The following is an 18,907-nucleotide window of genomic DNA, read 5'->3' as shown; positions in this document are numbered from 1 at the left end:
CAATTTATTTCAACTTTGCTCCCTGTGGAACAGCTAAACTGTAAAAATTACGGGTAGTATACAGAGAGTGCTGTTGGACCATTAATTCTATTACAAGCTTAGCCTTCAAATTAAAATTAAAAAAAAATAAATAACCACAAGACTTCCTCTGTGCATATGATCAAGTGATCTCTTATGACAAGCAAAGTCAAAATGCTGAAAAAGGAACAGACAACCTTCACCAACCATTTTAAGAACAAGAAGAAAAATGTATTTGAAAGGTAAGTTGAAGAATAGGCTCCAAAGCAAAGCCATCCAACAGCAGAGTCCAGCCACAATTCACACTGTTCTTCGTCCTTTGACAAGCTGCATAAGCTGCAGGAGAGCCTATACTTACTGCCACTCTTTCAAACTCTTAGGAAAAAATAAAAATTAAAAAAACACTGGAGTTCCTAGTACTGTGGACGTTATCAACATTAAATGCATTTTTAATATTGGTAAAAGAAATTGTCATATCACCTCTCTGAATAGTAAAATTAGTGGACAATGCTTTAGCTCTTTAGAGCCAGTCAGATTTAAATGCCAGTCTACTGGGTCCTGAAGCAGGCCCATAATACAAAGCAAGACCCATAGCTTAGGAAACCTCATGGACATTCAGTGCTAACACGATGGGCATGTTGCTTTGTCTTGTTCCCAATAGATTCCCTGACAAAGATAATTACCAAGAAGTGAATCTCTGAGGAAAACAAAAGGAGCTTTTCGTGAAGTATTTTACAGTTGTAAGCACCAGCCAATTCTTACAACATTCAATACACACTCATTGTTTTCAATGGGAAGTTGGACTGTGCCCTATTTTGCAAAACCAAATGCCGTATAAACTTTTTCAACGTACTTTTTCACTATTTACTCTCTCGGAGGACTTGATATGGTTATCAGAAGAATGGTTTGGTCATAAGCAAATAAAAGTAGACGAGTCAAATCCTGACTGGATGGCATCCTCATCCAGTTCTCTATGGCACAGCTCTCCCCCTGACTTTACAGGAAAGGATGCCTCACTGATGGCTGGCGGATGTTACTGTGCAGATATACTGTTTGTTTGATGAAACATGCCATCTTTCAGATAACTTCCACATCACAAATGCTTTCAGCACTGCTTTATGCTCTGCTGAGCTGCATCTAGGAAGACGATCCCTTCTGACAGCGGATGGCAAAAGGAGGCAGAACAAGACAAGAGGAAAGGTGGAAAGGACAAAAACAAATGATGAGGAAAGCACAGCAGAAGGAATAGATCAATAATGTTGGACTTATCTTTTTGGCAGCAATGCACTAAGCTCTCGTTCCACATTTCACAAAGGAAGCATGAATAATTCCTCTATTGTCAGCACCTTTCCAACGTACTTCATACCACTGTGCTCCAAGAGGGGAGATAAGTGAACAGCTTCTAGGTATAAAAGAGGCAAAGACTGAGCTCCTGGAGGAGAACTACCCCTGTGGTATGGTCTGTGCACTGCATTATTAGCAGTCATCAAATTAATCGCTGCATCTGTAAGCAACAGAGCAAACACAAATTGATAGGTACCATATATGCGACTGACAGACTCATAAACACACTGGGCTGTTCCCATGGCATTGCTGAGTCCAGCTGAGAGAAGTATGAATACTTTTGAACACAATTTTCAAGAGCAATGATTACTTAGGACATTAATATACCCAGCAGCCTTTCAAACTGCCACTTAATGTCAAAAGTGAAATGAGATTGCACTGGGAAGTTCACTGCCTGCGATAAGGCACTAGAAATTACTTGCAAAGAGGGCTTGTTTCACCAAAAGACGTGCCAAGGACAGAGCCTCCATTACTACTTTCAGCGCTCCATATCACAGCAAGACTTTAGTCAGACTACATTCTGTTCTAACTTTTTCTTTCACTGTTTCCCCACCCAACTTCACACAAATTCTTACAAAGGTTATGTACAGACTTGTACAAAATTGAGATTGACACTAGCTGCTGGAAAATTTCCCAGAGCAAGTTTAACAGAGATTATATAACATGTTAAATCTGTGTTGTTGTTGTTGTTGTTGTTTTTAATACAGTTATTATACTACTAGTTTCTTCTTCCTAGCTTAACCTTCCAACCACCCTTTCAAATAGTTAACTGTGTTTTGTAGAGATTCAAAATCTGAGGTTATTATACACATCTTGTTTGCAGCCATTACATAACACAGGACAAATGTGTTACAACTGGAGGGTCTTAGCAAGTCGTAACAACTATTATTTTCTTTCTGTATATACTACTGTGAAAGTCCTGGGAGGTGGAAGAAAGCCTTTTTTTGCAGTTGATGTAAAAGCAGACGCACAGAGCTAGTGCAGAACTTGACTTCTACTCTATTTTTTAATCAGAGATATGCATCCAGAGACCACTATGGGAAGCAAAAATGACTGAAATTGCTCCAGTGCATGGCAAGCTGTGCCAGATGAGAAGTCATTTTGTACATAATTTGTTCTGACTTCCAAGCTCCACAGGTTCTTATCTCACTTCCAAACAGAATTCAAAACCCTGATAATCCTGGTCTGCACAGCTCTGCTTCATCTCAGCTGTTGTGTCTCCTGGGTCCCCAAGATAACATAGTAGGATAAATTCAGCTTAAAATTACAGCACAATAGTAACATTAGAAGGCACTGGCTATACCCAAAACATCAGGCTAAAGAGTCCAATGCTGATAGAAATGATTTCAAGGTGTAGAGCACATCTTTGTGCAAAGCCATCTCCAAGACACCAAATCAACAGTTCTGAAAGGATACCCAGAGCAAAGCTGGCTGTACGTCGTTCCAAAGGAATCACCAGGCAAAACCCTGTTGCTTTTCTTGGACATTCTTGAGAGTCACACGCTTTTACCATGCAGTAACATGGAACTTTCTTTTTTAAAATAATCTATGGAGATTTCTTTTTATAGCATTGGGGCTTTTTTAATTTCAGGCTTAGGGTAAAACCTAAGGACTTTTAGGAAAAAAAAAGAAAAAAAAAAAAAGCCTAAGAGTTATGAACACCCCTCTTCTCCAGCTGATGCTCACTCACAAGGTTGATTTTGTCATCACACCACACCAGTACCTTCCTGAATTCAGAACACATAACCCCAGGTTAACTTAAAATAGTCACTATGGCTACACCAGGGTGGATGCTTAAGTGCAAACTGCCTACAGCTCGTTTGGTCAGTATGGCAGACCTTGCCAGTAGGAATGGCCAAAGGAATGGCCCAGGGCATTGACTCAGTTTCTCCTGAAGCCATTAGGCTCTGTGCAGCAGAGAGCAGAGCAGTGCAGGGATGCTACTCCTCCCAACGCTCTGCTTCAGCCCCTACAGGTGCTGTTCTGGGACCTTACTCCAAGTGTCCCACAGTTGAGAAGTCAGTTGCACTCTCTTGTTTCACATGGCCCACAGTTCTAACTTCACATCTGCTTAGCATGTTCTTTTCCACAAAACAACCATCTCCTATCACAAGATCTCAGGGGACAACCAAGAAAACTTCCATGAAAAACAGCAGGGAGGAAAAAAACATCCTGCTGGAGGTACTGGATCCTTTTGATGGTTACAAATACTTATAGGAAAATAAAACTTTTTTGAGCTTAATGATGTACTGTGGGCTTTCCTTCCCCATCTCATTGTTTTTCACGTAGAGTTTAGAAACAAACAATGAGCAGACTTAGAAGGAGGAAGTTTTCCACACATGCTTTCTATTAATTTTATTTCCTCCCCAGATTTTCTTATATTTTTACTCACCAACATTTTCCTTCTGTTCTCATTGAGGAAAACAGGCAGAATTCCCCTTCTTTCTCCCTTAGTTGCTACTAAATTTCTGGAAGATCCAGAAAACATTTCATTTTTTTTTTTTTTTTTTTTAAAATAAATGAATAAATGTTTCTTGCAGCAGTGCTGGCTGCTGCCAATGTTATTATAATGAAATATTTCCAAGAGGATAAGAAATCTGTAAAAATACCATGATTTCATTCCATTCTAGCCATAACAGGTATAAGCAATGCACAGAAGTAAGCCATAGCACTGTACAGGTTGGCTCTGCTTTATCCTCTAATAAAATACTCCAGTAAAAAGATGACATCAGAAGATGACATCTGGGGACTGTCTCTCACCTCAGGGACAGAATTCCATGAAGGTCATCTCTCTGCACTACCCAGAGACTTTGAGACCAATGCAAAAGCCAGTGGGTTTGGCCTAAGAGAACTTAATCGTAGAATCATAGAATGGCCTGGGTTGAGAAGGACCACAACGATCACCTAGTTTCAACCCCCCTGCTATGAGCAGGGTCTCCAACCAACAGACCAGGCTGCCCAGAGCCACATCCAGCCCGGCCTTGAATGCCTCCAGGGATGGGGCATTCACAACCTCTCTGGGCAACCGGTTCCAGTGCATCACCACCCTCTGTGTGAAAAACTTACTCCTAATTTCTCACCTAAACCTCCCCTGTCCGTCCCTGTTTAAAACCATTCCCTCTTGTCCTGTCACTATCCACCCTCACAAACAGCTGTTCCCCCTCCTGTTTATAAGCTCCCTTCAAGTACTGGAAGGCTGCAATGAGGTCTCCCTGGAGCCTTCTCTTTTCCAAGCTAAACAATCCCAGTTCCTTCAACCTTTCCTCATAGGAGAGGTGCTCCAGCCCTCTGATCATCTTAGTAGCCCTCCTCTGGACCTGCTCCAAGTGCTCCACATCCTTCCTGTACTGGGGGCCCCAGACCTGGATGCAGTACTGCAGATGAGGTCTCACAAGAGCCGAGTAGAGAGGGACATTCACCTCCCTCTCCCTGCTGGCCACCTCTTTTTTAATGCAGCCCAGAACACAGTTGGCCTTCCAGGCTGCAAGCGCACACTGCTGGCTTACATCCAGCTTAATCTTGAATTTGATTTTACTTTGAAAGAAAGAAAACATGAATCATAATCTCAACTTAAGTAATTGAGAGAGTCGGGTTCCAGAAGAACATCTGCTAATCCAGCATTGATGAGGTTACTGAGATCAAAGCCAGATCCCACTGAGAGTTTAACAGAGATGCTTCCTAACACAGGGCAGAGTGACTACAGCTCCATTTCAAGGTCACAAACACACCAAAATCAGCATCAAGATGACACAGATCAGCCCTTGCTCTGATTATGCTCTCTATTCCCACCCCTTTCTGCCTCCCACCAACTCCCTCAGCCCCTATCTCTCCAAACTAAAATCAGTCAGTGTTTGATTTCAGGGCAGTTATTCACATGATCCTCTTCAAGCATTTTCTCCATCTCCTCTCATCCCTAGCCTCCACTAGGCAGTGAGGGCTCTTCGGGCTCTGCTTCAGGCACTTACCTTCTTACCCCGCAGGCAGAGTGACCCAAAAGTCCAATCCCTTCAATTCCGTGATTCTGCAAAAAGCTCAGACCTGCAGCAGTCAAGCACACGGGGAGCAACTCTCCCACCATCTTCTTTTAATTCTCCCCAGCAAGCAAGGAGGGGTCTAACAAAGCTCTATGCAGCCAATTGTGTTATCAAGGCACTTGGCACTACCAGCTGACCCTTGATTGCTATTCATGCCTCGGGAAAATAAAACACTCTTTTGTAGTGAAAGTGTAACTGGTTACTATGATGCATTACATCAACAAAAGCAGCTTTTAACCAAAATTATGGATGATGAGAGCCTGGATGTGGGCTAAGACCAAGGTAACCAGTTGTTTCTACACATTTCAGACAGCTTAACCAAGATTTTCACAACACTAAGAAAGAGGTGGATGAGTTATGTTACATGTTTGTAGAAAAAACGTCAGTGAGTTCTGTAAACGAAATTTCAAGGATTTTCTGTTGCAGGAATTGTTGTGTGGCCAGCACCCTGTGTACACAACGGCCAGCACTGCAGTAACCTCAATATTCACAGTGTCTCTGGTATTTTTGTGCTTTGCTTGAAACTTACATAGAATGTTTTCATATGCTTTTATATTTCTATTTCTTTCTTTTTTCTAATGGTACTGCTTATTAAAGAGCATAACTATCTGAAAGGTAGTTATCTGTTGGGTAGAAGGGTACGGTTTGCTGATTTGATGGAATAAGCACCATTTAGGTGGTGAGTAAGCATTTTGGCACATTAAAAGTTATCTTTGTGTCCTAATCTACTCAAGTACTCCTTGGCCTTCACACCCGCAGCCCTGTTATAGGGATCCCTAACTCTCAAGGCAATAGCTCTCCATTAAAGCTGCAGTTTAAAGGCCAGGTTTGGGTTGTGGCAGTGCAGCCAAGAGGACATTCACCTGAAAGAAGCCCGATGGCTTTGGTCACCTCACCATTCTGCACCCAACACAGCCAGCTCCCAGCTAACACAGCAATCCAAATGCCACAAAATGCCTCACACATAACTCCACGAGGCCAAATGAACACATTTCACATCCTCAGCTTTGGGAAAGCTTGCTGACAGGGAAGTTGCTTTCCATAGCATTAAGCAGAGAAGGCTGGACGGGAGTAGCTACCCTGTGTGAAACTTGAGGCTCTCTCCAGCAGTGTAGAGAAAAGACATGACCTCACTGTTCCACAACCCAGATAATCCATTCCTGGATAAAGTGAGACTTGATGAGTGCTTCACCTTGAAGGTTATCAGAGTTTTCCACACTCCGTGGAGGTGCTTGCTTCCCCAGGCAGGGATGTGAGAACTCTTCTGTGTTAGTGAGGGAGATAAAGCCATCAGGGGGTGGCAGCTGAGACCACACAGCCACGCCACACAGGCGCAGGCACTGAGAACAACAGCGTTTCCAGGCCTATTCATGTACACAGGACGGAGGTATGTCGCTCCGAAAGTAATGCTTCCTAGTTTCCACAGAAACAACAGCTACAAAGAGCACGACAACACTAATGATAGAGCAAATTCTCAGCTACTCTTTTTCAACATAGTCATCACCATCAGCTATGCATTTTTGCCAGCTATGAACAAGAGTCTGCGTGCTGTGCCAAATCACTACCTGGGCCCTCTCATCCCTCTCCAATGACCGCAAAGGGAAGCGAGAACAATCTCACTCCTCCAGCCTTATAGTGAGAGGAATTCAAGCCTTTCTGCTATAGGTTTTTAGGCAACGCACTAACCTCAAATTTTACTGAAAAGACCCCAAAACTGCTTGAGTATTGGCTCAATGGGAAGGAATGTCATCTGGTTGCCATTGCCTTCCCTTGCAGCACCTGCACTCCTGCTGGAGGCCTGCCATGTGAGCACAGAGTAGAACTCTTCCCGCATCACTGCACTCTTTGGCAGATGGGTTAACAGGGAAAACATGCCTCCTTCTGCTGTCGGAACATTGCAGGTACTGGGTTTAAGTCTGCAGGCAAGAATGACACAATTTAGAATACTCAACACAGAACACATGAAGCACTGGAGAAAACACATGGCCTGGTTTCCTACAGAAGAATTTGTAATAAATGAACAGGCAGAAGTTGCAGAAGGAGCAGACAAAACCCAAGATTAGGGGTAGGTTTCAGCTGAAATATTTCTCTTCCACATGTCAACTTGCCATTCAAAAGTATGCCCACATTCAATTACAATCCTGCATACATTTTGAACCCACTCCTTAAGAACAGATCTTTACTGAGCTGCATTTATGAGATCACCTTCAGCATTTTCTTTCATGTCAAGGAGAAAAAAGGCATCAGCAAAAGCAAAAGATTTTATGGTTCCTCACAGACAAAAATAATTGTAATTCATTTCAACCAACCAACAACTATAAGCACAAATACAGAAGAGCCAACCAAAAGCCTTACAACCAGTCTCCTACACCTTGCCTATTGCAGTAAGGAGGGGTAATTTTCCTATTCACAAACTCACAAGTATCCCCATCTAACTCCAGCTCAACCAGACAGCACACAGGAAAGCACCGTGCTTTACCTGTCAGCTTCCTCTACCCTTGCCATGCCCCATCATCATGGGGTTTGCACAGAGCACCATCCCCACGCAGCCTCACTCACAGCACTGATCGCTGACACTGATCTACAGGAGCGTTGTGTTTGGCACATGCCCAGTTTCTAGAGGAAGAACCACACTTTGACATTGAAAATAAGTGAAGCAACTAAAAGGACAGAGCCAGAATACACAAACCTGAAAAATCAGCTCTACAGACACAAAACTCGTAAGGGCTGACAAATTTGCTGATTTTAAATAGTCATCCTTGAAAATGAACTCAGCAAGCCTCACGTTCCATTCGCGCTCACATTGCAGAAAATTATCCACAGTAAACTTCATTCTTTTTCCAGGATTAAGACTTGTGTATTGTGCTTGCAGTGAGAATCTGTTTTACGCATTAGGGAAAATACAGAACTGGATGTTTTTCAGGTTAAGTGAAGGCATTTCTGCATTTTGATCGTAAATATTCTCTCGGTCATTCTTTGGCAAAACTGTCAAAAGACATTTTATGCCATTTTTCAAGACGTTGTTATTGGAGGAAGAAGTTAAACTCTGTATTTAAACAAAATGTGCCTGAAACATTGAAAAGCTGATTTAATGTTAACAATTCTGCAATTCAAGCAGTACTTGGGCCAAAAACCAGCTCCAAAAGATAATGGCCGGCAGGAAAAGGACTGCATTCCTAAAGAATGTAAAGAAATAAGTATGGAAACCAGTTCAGGAAGTAAAGAGGGAATGGGAGAGAGATGTTCCTCTCAAATGTGTTCTTTTCTGTTTGCCAAGCTTCTATCATTTTATTAAAATAATATCTCACGCACACACCCAAACAACAGTAAAGGTGATTAACCCAGTAGTTGAAAGCACTCCTCTATCTCTGATTTATTCTGAAGCATCGAGGTATTCAGGCTTATATGGTCTCACACTGCAAGCAGCTTGATTCGGTGCCAAGGCACAATGTGTGCATGAAAGCAGGCTGTGAAAAGTTCAGCTCTGAAGTGAAAATGGCTCATGTCAATGCTAGACGAAGAGAAGCACTTCTGAAGTGCCCTGTCCAGTAGTGCCCTTGTCTGCATCTTCCAATGGGAGCCTGAGGGTGCAGAGGCGCTCGCTGGAAGCCCACCCCTCAATCCCAGCCAGAGCAGCAGCCCATTTCATAGAAGCACAGAATCATTTCAGCTGGAAGGGACCCTTAAAGGCCATTCAGTCCAACTCCCCTACAAGGAAAAGGGACACGTACAGCTACATCAGGTGCTCAGAGCTCCATCCAGCCTGATCTTGAGCATCTCCAGGGACAGAAGGATTCTTCAAGGAGGTTTCAAGATGATTACAAAAGGGCTCTCATGCTGACAAGCACTGACCAAAATTGCATTCCAGCAGGAAGTTGGGTTTATTTTCCAGAATTCCGACAAGAAACATCTAAACGTAACGGTTACTATAAATGGCTCTCACATCCTGAACTCCAGGTTGAGAATACATCATTTAGAAAAGGATAAAGGAGTTTCAAATGTGGCCTGGATCCCCAAGGCAATTTTTCCTGTTCTTTTTTCTTTTTTTTTTTCCCTTTGCCTGCTGAGTGGGTATGGAAAAGAGTGGGTATGGGAAAGAAAAAGAATTCCCTGAACACGTATCAGAACTAAGTAAACTATTTGCTTTTCTGAATCTTCTAATCCTGGTCAATGACAGTAAAATTAAATGCTAATTATAACAACAAGAAGTTAAGCTGAAACTAATAAAAAGTTATCATTATAATACATAATGAGATTTCTTTTTTAAAGGCTACAAATTGCAGGCACGGTGGAACTGTGTAAAGAGAGAAAAAACAAAACCTTTCATACTGATAATATCATTAAATGTGATAGAAATCTCTTAAGTGTATGCAAATTTCTTACTAAAAACCAGGCATTTGTAAATAAATAGCACTCTCACGAACAGAAATACAATGGCTGCAGGAAAGAAAGGTCCTCAGAACCATCAATAAATAGATGCCAAAGACAATCTTATACTTGCTAAAGCCTGAAAAAGATCTCTCCTGCTTACTCCGAGAAGTAAAAGCAGGGCTTGTCTAAAATTTTGACTTGTAAATTCTTCTACTTACCTGCAAAGCACAAAGGAAGCACAGAATTAAGCCATGAAATTCTGGTTTTTGTCACCTTTTAAAATTTTTTGTTAATGTTCAGATTGGTTTTGTTGCATTATTCCCTCTATTTTTCATTCCCAGAATAGAAAAGCTGCCTTTCCACCGTGGGGAAGAATGCTGAAGATCAATTTGCTTAATTAATTCTTACATCAAGTGCAAGAGCAGGGAGCCCAGAAATATCTGCTGCCGTTTCAACAGGTGATATAACAAAGAAGTAATTTGAAAAGATCTTATCTGTCCCTAAACCATTTTGTGGTCATTTACAGCACTTTTTGTAAGGTTTTCTTATTCATTTGTAGCTGTGATTTCCTCTGACTGACTGGAAATTACCAATCAATGCTCATATTTACGCATGTTGATGGAAGCAAACAACATCATCTTTCACTGATGCCTGGAAGTGGTTTCAGGTGAGGCAAGAATCAGATGCAGGTTGCTTTCTGAAATGTGTTGGAAGCCTGGTGATGTACAATTTGTAACGTGCCCGCTTTAAAGCACGCGTGAAACACTGCTGCTGAAGATTGAAGATAAATGCTTTGCTGTAATCAATCAGGGAAGTGCTACGGTCGGCAAGCCTGTTTGGCAGCTTCTCTGGAGATCGTAAATCAAAAGATTCAGAATAATTTCCAGCATTTTTGTAGTGAGGCCACTCCCCAAGTCTGTGCAGTGCTGGGAGGGTCCCTGGGATTAAGCTGGATTTGAGGCACGAACAAACGAAGGCAGCAATGACACTCACTGCAGTTCTTTTAAAGGCCAAGAATCCACTAAAACTTCAGATTTGGGGAATTACTTTTGGACAGATGGGTGTAGACTCAGAAATACTGAGTTAAACCAGCACTCTTACGGCCTCTGAAATGCAGATTATGCCACTGGAAATGTAAAATACAAAGCTTAGGTGATTTCTGTTACACTCAAAAAATCCACATGGGCATTTATTATGATGATTTCACATTTGAGTAACGTTGGACATTCCACGTACAATGCAAAATTCTTCTGCTTTTGTCAGCTTTACAAAGGAAATTTGCTATTCACACCATGAACAGGCATATGTATTGGTTCGCCTTTCAAAGCGTGTGCAGTCCACTTTGCTGCTGATAATCTGCATAAAACTGGATTAAGGAATCGGGAATTCTTGGTGTCACAACCATCAATGCATCCCGAAAGTGCCTTCCCAAGATACGTTTGGCATTGATGTCTTCTTGAAGTGCCAGCAGGGCAGCTTCTCTACAGACTGCTGTTATCTGCAACGACACAAAGCATCCCACCTTGTTATTGTTTTAAAATGTATTGCTTGAAATGAAGAAAGCAAGCATGAGGTTATCAGCACATTCCAAACACCAGATACCCATAGGACAGAGTTTCTCTGACACTTTTTTTTTTAATTTAAATGAATGAGGCTGTGGGTGATTAGCACTTCCCAGCAACGGGATAGAACTCCAAATTCAAACCACAGTAACATTACGTTTCATGCATGAGTATGCTGCAAATTACTTTAACTTGATAATCATATTACCTTGCCTTAACCCCTCTGCAACACCTGATAAATTAAAACTCCAGAAAGCAGCCATACATTTTTCTGTCCCCAAAGCACAAGAGCAGATATTCCCAGGCTCCGCGGGCACTTTTCCTTTTAAATTTTAAGCTGGGAAAGAAGTAAAACCAATTAATTCAGCAAGGAAAGCTCGAAGGAGAGGGGGCTATGTGGAAAGGGAGGGGGGTGAAGGTCTCGTACCCTGAAATGTGTTTTTAAGCTCTCTGGACTTCAGACAGCGGAAACAGACTGATGCCAGTGTCATTCTAAAGACACATTGCTGTGGTGAAAAGAGCTTGTGGAATGAAAAGAGATATTGTGATTTCCAGTGCAACAGGGAAAACAGTGATTGATATTGACTGCTCCCTTATATCTGTAAATGAAAGAGCCAGCTGAAACACATTTGTCCAGCTATTCAGCATATTTTCTCTGTTTGTTCACTTACTGAAAAGAGTTCCCCTGCTTATGCTGTGCTAATGGTTGCCAAAGCCGTTTAGTAGCTTTTTAGAGGATTTAGCAGCATGTTTAGGAAGCTTTCACAAGAAAACATGCATGGATTTAGATGGCTTTGTCAAGTTTCAACAATATTACTTTTAGTTCCTTGCTGCTCTAATGAACAGTGAAGCTAAACACTGCTGTTATGCATTTTAATGCACTTCAGAGACAGTTAAAGGTGGAAGCAGAGCTGAGCTTTAGTGCCCTGGCTTCTTAGGGAGATAAGCAATGCATCTTTCTGGAAAGTAATGCAGGTACTTCAGTCCTTCCATTCAGGTTTTTCACTAAGTAGGTGGTGTGACTATTTCTTATTTTCCAGCACAAACATAAAGATATTGGGAAATTTAAAATAATAATAATAATAAAAAAAATAAAAAAAGCAGAATACAAAACTGAGATCAACCCCCACACATCCCCACCTCTGCTTGAAACCAAACATAGCAGACTTTCAAAAGAGAGAAGACTCAGGATGGAGAAACAGATCCCAAACATCCTGGACTCCAAAGCCCTGCTTGTCCTTAAGGAAGGCTGCGTTTTCCCTTGCCAAATGCAGCACTAAGGGCAAGTTTTGCACAACACAAAGAGGAAGAGACCTCTGGGTTCTGTCCTTTCAGTTCTGCTCACACAGACCGACTATCTACAGCACCAAAATGATGAAGGGTATCACTGAAGTTCAGTTGTTCAGTTAGTAATATATTGCACTGAAGAAGAAGCTAAGTAAAGGCTGTCACACTGGCAAAAGAAGGCACTCTATTGCCAATCCTATCTCTTCCTGCTTCATTTGCTCAGGGATACATTTGGGAGGAATTTGCCCATAAGCCAATATTTCTGATGATGTCTAGATACTTTCTTTGAGCTGTACAAAGAGTAGCAGTAACAGCAACCATAATTAAGGATTTTTTTTTCTTTTAATTGCATTCAGAAAGACTGAAACATAAGTTCTTTGGTAACCAAAAATTATGAGACATGAGGAAAAACCAGAAAAAGATATTCTGTTATTTGGTATTCAAGAATATCTGAACTGCTTTTAAGGGAAGAGGAAAAAATTTTAAGGCATAAGTTATCGTCCTCTCTTTTCCTGGCTGCACTCAGAATTTTTGTGAACAATATCTTTCATATAATATTGAGTAATAAAGAGTAGGCAATATGACAGTGTTTAAAATTCAGGCCCTTGCACATGGTCAAAGAAGACCTAGGACATTGTTTCCGTTCCTTTGCTAACTGAGGCCATCAGGTCTCTAATAGATATTTCTTGTCATAATCATACTGGGACATCTCATACCAGACCAAGAAATGGAAGGGATTTAAAACTTCATTTCTTCCTGGATTAAAGCACAATATATGTTAGGTTGAGTGAGACAAAGAGGAAAGGGAATAGAAGGGGCTTGCAGACACACAGAAGAAAATCAGTGGCTTTTCAACACAGTGTGCAAGGTCCTTCCCCACAGGACTCAGCATCATTCCCACACCAGGCCCTATATCTAGATCATGAGTTTTAAAACCTTACAGCAGACTTTTCCTCAGTCTGTCCAATTACTTTCTTAAATCACTTCTCCTTTTGGCCTCCATAACATCCTGTGATGAGTGCCACAATCTAATCATGCACTGTACGAAAAGCACTTCTGTTTGTCTTCAAGTGGGTAATTTCAAGAAGTGCTTCCTAGTTCCTGTGTTATGAGAGCAGCGACTCATCTGCTCCCTGTTCATCTTCCCCGCATCATCAGTGATGGCATGGACTTTCACTGGCCCTCTCAGCCAGGTCTCCACAAGCCCTCAGTGACAGTTTCTGCAGAGCCCTCAGGTTCTGCTCTGCCCTGTGACTGGAGCTGCACCATGGCACTGAAATGCTTTTGGGGTGATTTTTTTCAGAAAATAACTCTGAACACCTTCAGCAGCTTTTTCCGTGCAAAAACACCTAATTTAGACCTCATACTTGTGAGTTTGAACCCCATCTGACTTTCTTTTCTTTCCACTGCACTTGTCAGCTTGAACAGCATCTGCCTGCTCCAGTAGATAAATGCTGTTAAGCACCATTACTTACTTGTTTTAAGGCAATTCTTACCTATTTTCAAATACAAATCTGAAGGATCACAATTTCTGTCTTTTCAGTTAAAAAAGACTTTCAAATCTCAGCATGCTGTAAAGAATAGGAATAATGTCCTATTGCTGTCCCAGAGACAAAATTGCAGCTAAGAACACTGAAGGACAAAACAGGTATTCTCAGCTTCATCTGAATTGAGAGCAGCTTTCAGCAATGACCATTAAAGTGGTGATGAAGACATTAAGCGAATGTCAGAAACAACACTGCTTGAAAAGCAACAGGCCAGGCAGCAGGTAATTAAACAAGTAAGGGGTGAAGGTTGTTACAGCAGGGATGAATGGCAAGCCAGGTGGGGCTGAATATTACTAAATCTATAAGTGCCGGAATATACCCTATGTTGATTATTAGCATCATTACAAATGAAAATTTAACAGACATGCTTCTCATTTTCAATTCAGTGAGAGCAAATTACTGACCTGTTTACTGACATTAGTCTGATGTCTGGTCTTAACACGGAAATAATTTTCAAGCCTGCTTTAAAGAACAAATTACCATTTTTTTCTGGTTAACAACAGAGTTGAACATAAGGAGTGATTTATCATCTGAGTGAGTGCTTCCAAGGTCAGAAAGTAAGCAGCTCATTTACTCCCGCTTGAGGCCCAAAAGGCACTGTGTCGGGTTATCCTGGGAAGAAAAGAGAGCCCCAGCGAGCCATCCAAATCACACAGCTCAACTGCAACCAGCAGTGCCACACACAAGCTTGCAGCCACTGCCCAAGTAACGGTGGGTCCCAAAAAGCAACGGGTTTACACTGGCTCCACCTCCAGCAAGTACAAAATGCCAGGTGCTGGCTGCAGCCCCCTGAGCAAGCAATGCTCAGCACAACCCATCCTTTCCGTGCCATTTCACTGGGCTGGCTCTGCCCACTCCTGGCAGTGAGCACCAGACCTTTCCCGGTGAATGAAAGTCCTTTTCAGCTTTTTTGTGTTTAAAGTGCTCTAAATAGCTTTAAAGAATCTTAAAAAAAAAAAAAAAAAAAGGAAAAGCAAGAAAGAAATGAGCTTCTGTGTTAAAGCCTTAGGTATTCTCAAGAAGGTGGTTTTGTTCATGCAGGGTCTGCGGGGAACACCTGTGAATGTCGGCTTTAATTGGGCTGCAGCTGGTGTCAATTGTGCACACAGTCCCTGGCAGACACTGCCTGCACATTGTGTTTCATTCCTTTTTCCTTCCTTTTTAATTCACTCCTCCACCCCACCAGTTAAAGTTGTAAGGGATTGTGTGTAAGAGGGATTAGGAGGCTGGAAGCAGAATGGTGCCGTGGACTGTGAATAGCACGACACGGTGTGCTGCCCTGCAGGAGGCTACCTGCGAGCTGCTCCGTGGCACCAGGGCAGGCTGCTGGGCCCCGGGGTGGGCGCTGACCCTCAGTGTGGTCCCATGAGGGGACTGCTGGCCCCACTGGGTCCCTCCGTGGTGGGGAGCGGCACCGCAGCCCACTCTGTGACCCTCCGTGCAGACACAACCCACTGCTGGCCACAGCCTCTAGTGTAGGTGCAGGCACGAGGTTGGGCCTTTCATACCAGGCACAAACCACCAGACCACTGGGAAAGCAATCCAGATGCTGGCTGACCGCTGGGTTGCTGTTCTAACAGCATCGTGCTGCTTCTGACGGGCAGAGCAGTTGGGGTATCACAGCATGACACTGGCAGCGAGGCATGCCCAGATAATGTTTGCATACAAGATGCTGCTTTGGAGATAAAAATGCTGTCTTAAGATGCCATAATTGCCATTTTATTCCCCTTGAAAACAGGGGACAAAATCGAGTGATTTTTAAGTGTTGAGAGGTAGACTTTTGATGCATTTCAGAAAGTCTTCAATTTTGTATTTCTCTCATGTTTCAGCTTTCCTGTTTATATATAAAATAGGAAATACAGGATAACGTGCCTTTCTTCTCTGAGAAGATTAATCCTTACAGCCCACTACAAATCTTGCTCTGTTTAGGAGAACAAGCTTCCAACACTAGGAAATAATTGATTGCCCCTTGATAAATTTTCATCTCATCTTTGAACAACAGAATTACTCCTATATGGGCACCTCTTCCTTCCACTCACATCTGTGATCTGTAGATTTAAATCAGATGGGTTCTGTGTTCAGTCATCCTGAAAATGGAAAATCACATCTTCTAAATGGAAGACAATGAAGTATATTAGTGCAATACTTTTCATACAGTACCCATTCACTCTGAAGACTCGTGCTGCACCCATCACTGGAGCTTTGCAGGGAATTGACTTAAGAACTGGTTGTCTCTTTACACAACTTTCACAACCTGCTACAGCAATGCTAGAAAAAAGCAAGTGTGCAAAGCACTCACTGGCCATGTAAGCACCCCAGTGAGACAGAGGCTTCTCTGATCTCTAAGCAACTATGTTTTAAAACATTATTAAATGTTTTCCTGAAGCTGAAGTGCATACATGTATTCTGGTTCTGTGTTCATGACCACTGCTCCTATTCGTATTGAAACCATTCTCTGCAATGAAACACTGTATTCAAATATTATGTTTTTACAAAACGATAGGCTTCCTTCTTCCTTGTTTATTAAAAAGACATTTAATATGAGCCAATGTTGGACAGTTACTTTAAAAGAGAGAGGAAGAAGCAAGCGCCTTTGTAATTCTTAAATAAAAAGGATAGGTATTATGTGTGTCTTGTGTCTCTGATCCAACAAACCGAGCTAACGATCTCTGCTATTCCTGATTTCTTTTATGAGAGGTCGTTAAGGAAATGTAATCAAACAAAACCAGCTCCTTTAATGATCACTATAGGTAACTTCAGAATAGACAGGCTCAAGTCTTCACTTAGTGTTTAATCTGCAGTGTGCTTATTTGCGTAACTTCACAGGTTGATGCACTTGCCACTACATGTGCATGTGTACAGAGCCTAGCTGATGATCGCACCAGGGACACTAAGTTTTCATTCTACCTGAGTACACACAGTCTGAGCAGGGCAGCAGTCCCCTTGGATCTTTCCATGGTGGCCACAGCTACTCTGGGGCTGCGTAGAGACCATGTCCTCCTCTTGGTCTCAGCCAGGAGGGCTGGGCTTCATGCTTGTTTGCCTACTGTGGTCATAGCACGTGGCACACCAGTGAGGAACCGAGCCAGGCCACTGGTCCTGTGCTTGCCGCTGGTCCTGTGCTCTCATGGGGCAGCAACCAATGATCTGCTGCATGTAACTGCTCCTACAGGACCAAAAACTGGGCAGGGCTGTGCCTGGGCAGCAGATATTGTCGCATGTATCAGTAGCTCTTAATATTCTATGAAGTTCAAACACACACAGAGAAAAATAAGGAAAAGATAAGGTAAGTAGCCAAAATTAAGCATATGTATCATAACTATAACACATGATGACAGCTAGTGAGAATAAACCAGAGCCTTCAGTGGTACATGGTAAGTGTCATCATACATACCTCTACTCATCCCAACATGTTCTAACAGAGCGAAACTTCGAACCCATCTGTAAGCTTTCTTTATTCTTCTTTCCACTCTCTTAAAAATGTTAGTAGATGTGGTATCCTTCCAAGCAATATATAAAACATGTAAATTCCAATTTAACTTCTGTAACTACAAGCCCAAAATGCAGCTAGTTTCCAAAACGTACTGTGTCGATATGGATCCCATCACTTTGGTAGAGACATGTCATAGCTACACCTTTCACAAAGGAATTCCGTAACGAAACGAGTTTTTACATGCTGGGACTAAATATTTTTAAACAGCGCTCTCTGCCAACTTCAAGTTTCAGCTATATTTGTGCAACTGAAAAAAGAATCACACACATGTTTCTATACAAGATTAAGCTGCATTTCTGGTTAACCTCAGAATTATTTCATTTTTATATAAACATTTAATGAGAAAGTTTAACTTCTTCCCTTCAGTGAGAAAAAGGAAGCCAAGCCACTAGAAAAACAGTCTTTCTGTATGTACACATACATATGTGTGTGTGTTCATTTTAATTAAAAGTAATTAACAGAATACTGTGTTCTCACTCAGAGTATGCTGTTACTACAGAGGACCTGCACAGTAAGCCAATGCTATTTTGCTGAATGCCGCTAGCAAGGTGGATTGAATTATGCAACTAAAAATTTAAAAGACTTGGAGAAGATCGTTAGCTGCAGCCATCATAAGTTTCTCTCTAGAAAAGCAAAACAAAAGAAAAACAACAGAACAGATTTGTCAGCTTCTACCTGAGGAAACCTATCAGTGTATGGGCATTAATCAGCTCTTTTGTTTGCTCAGCTTCTTTCAGATGATGAGGCTGAGCAACACATTCAGCATATTCCAACTTTCTTGCATTGAAAAATAATGCTTTTGCTTCTTAAGCCAGTGCTTCCTTTCTTAAGTTTAACCTAGGAGAGCAGCAGAGGTCTTAGACTCCTATCAAAACAAAGCAAATAAATTCAATTCAGCAAAAGGAATTGGGAGACGTGTCCTCCCTTCCCTAAAAATATTTATTCTTTTGTCAGTAGAACTCAGCCAGTCTAGAACTGTCTTTCAACTTGTTTCAGCTCCAGTAGCATTTCTGTTACATTATGTCACCAGTAAAAATGGCTGAATCCACTCAACAAAAAGCCAAAAAAAAAAATTCTTTTTCATGGTTTTTGAAATCCTGTTTTCATCCTGTTTTTAGACCTTCCACTGTGGCAAATACTATTTCTGATTTGGATCTGGTATACCAAGTTAACAGCAAATATATTTATAGTACCTATGCACTATACCATAATACAGTACAGTAAAATGCAAACAAACTCGGCTAAAAATAC

General features: G+C 41.8%; 1 protein-coding gene across 2 annotated transcripts in view; it reads right to left on the bottom strand.

Annotated features, from left to right (window-relative positions):
• Positions 1–10,938: 10,938 nt before the first annotated feature.
• The window catches only part of SPATA5 (spermatogenesis associated 5), a 179,952-nt gene continuing 171,983 nt past the window's right edge, over positions 10,939–18,907 (bottom strand). For both annotated transcript variants that reach the window (XM_052682667.1, XM_052682668.1), the window contains one exon: positions 10,939–11,265. In XM_052682667.1, coding sequence (XP_052538627.1) covers positions 11,089–11,265 — 177 coding nt within the window. In that variant the 3' untranslated portion in view covers positions 10,939–11,088. The remainder of the gene's footprint in view (positions 11,266–18,907) is intronic.

This window comes from Tympanuchus pallidicinctus, unplaced genomic scaffold (assembly GCF_026119805.1).
Source record: "Tympanuchus pallidicinctus isolate F22 unplaced genomic scaffold, pur_lepc_1.0 scaffold2, whole genome shotgun sequence".
NCBI classification, from domain to species: Eukaryota; Metazoa; Chordata; class Aves; order Galliformes; family Phasianidae; genus Tympanuchus; species Tympanuchus pallidicinctus.
Note: the sequence above shows the minus strand (reverse complement) of the source record. Positions and strands in the feature narration are given on the sequence as shown.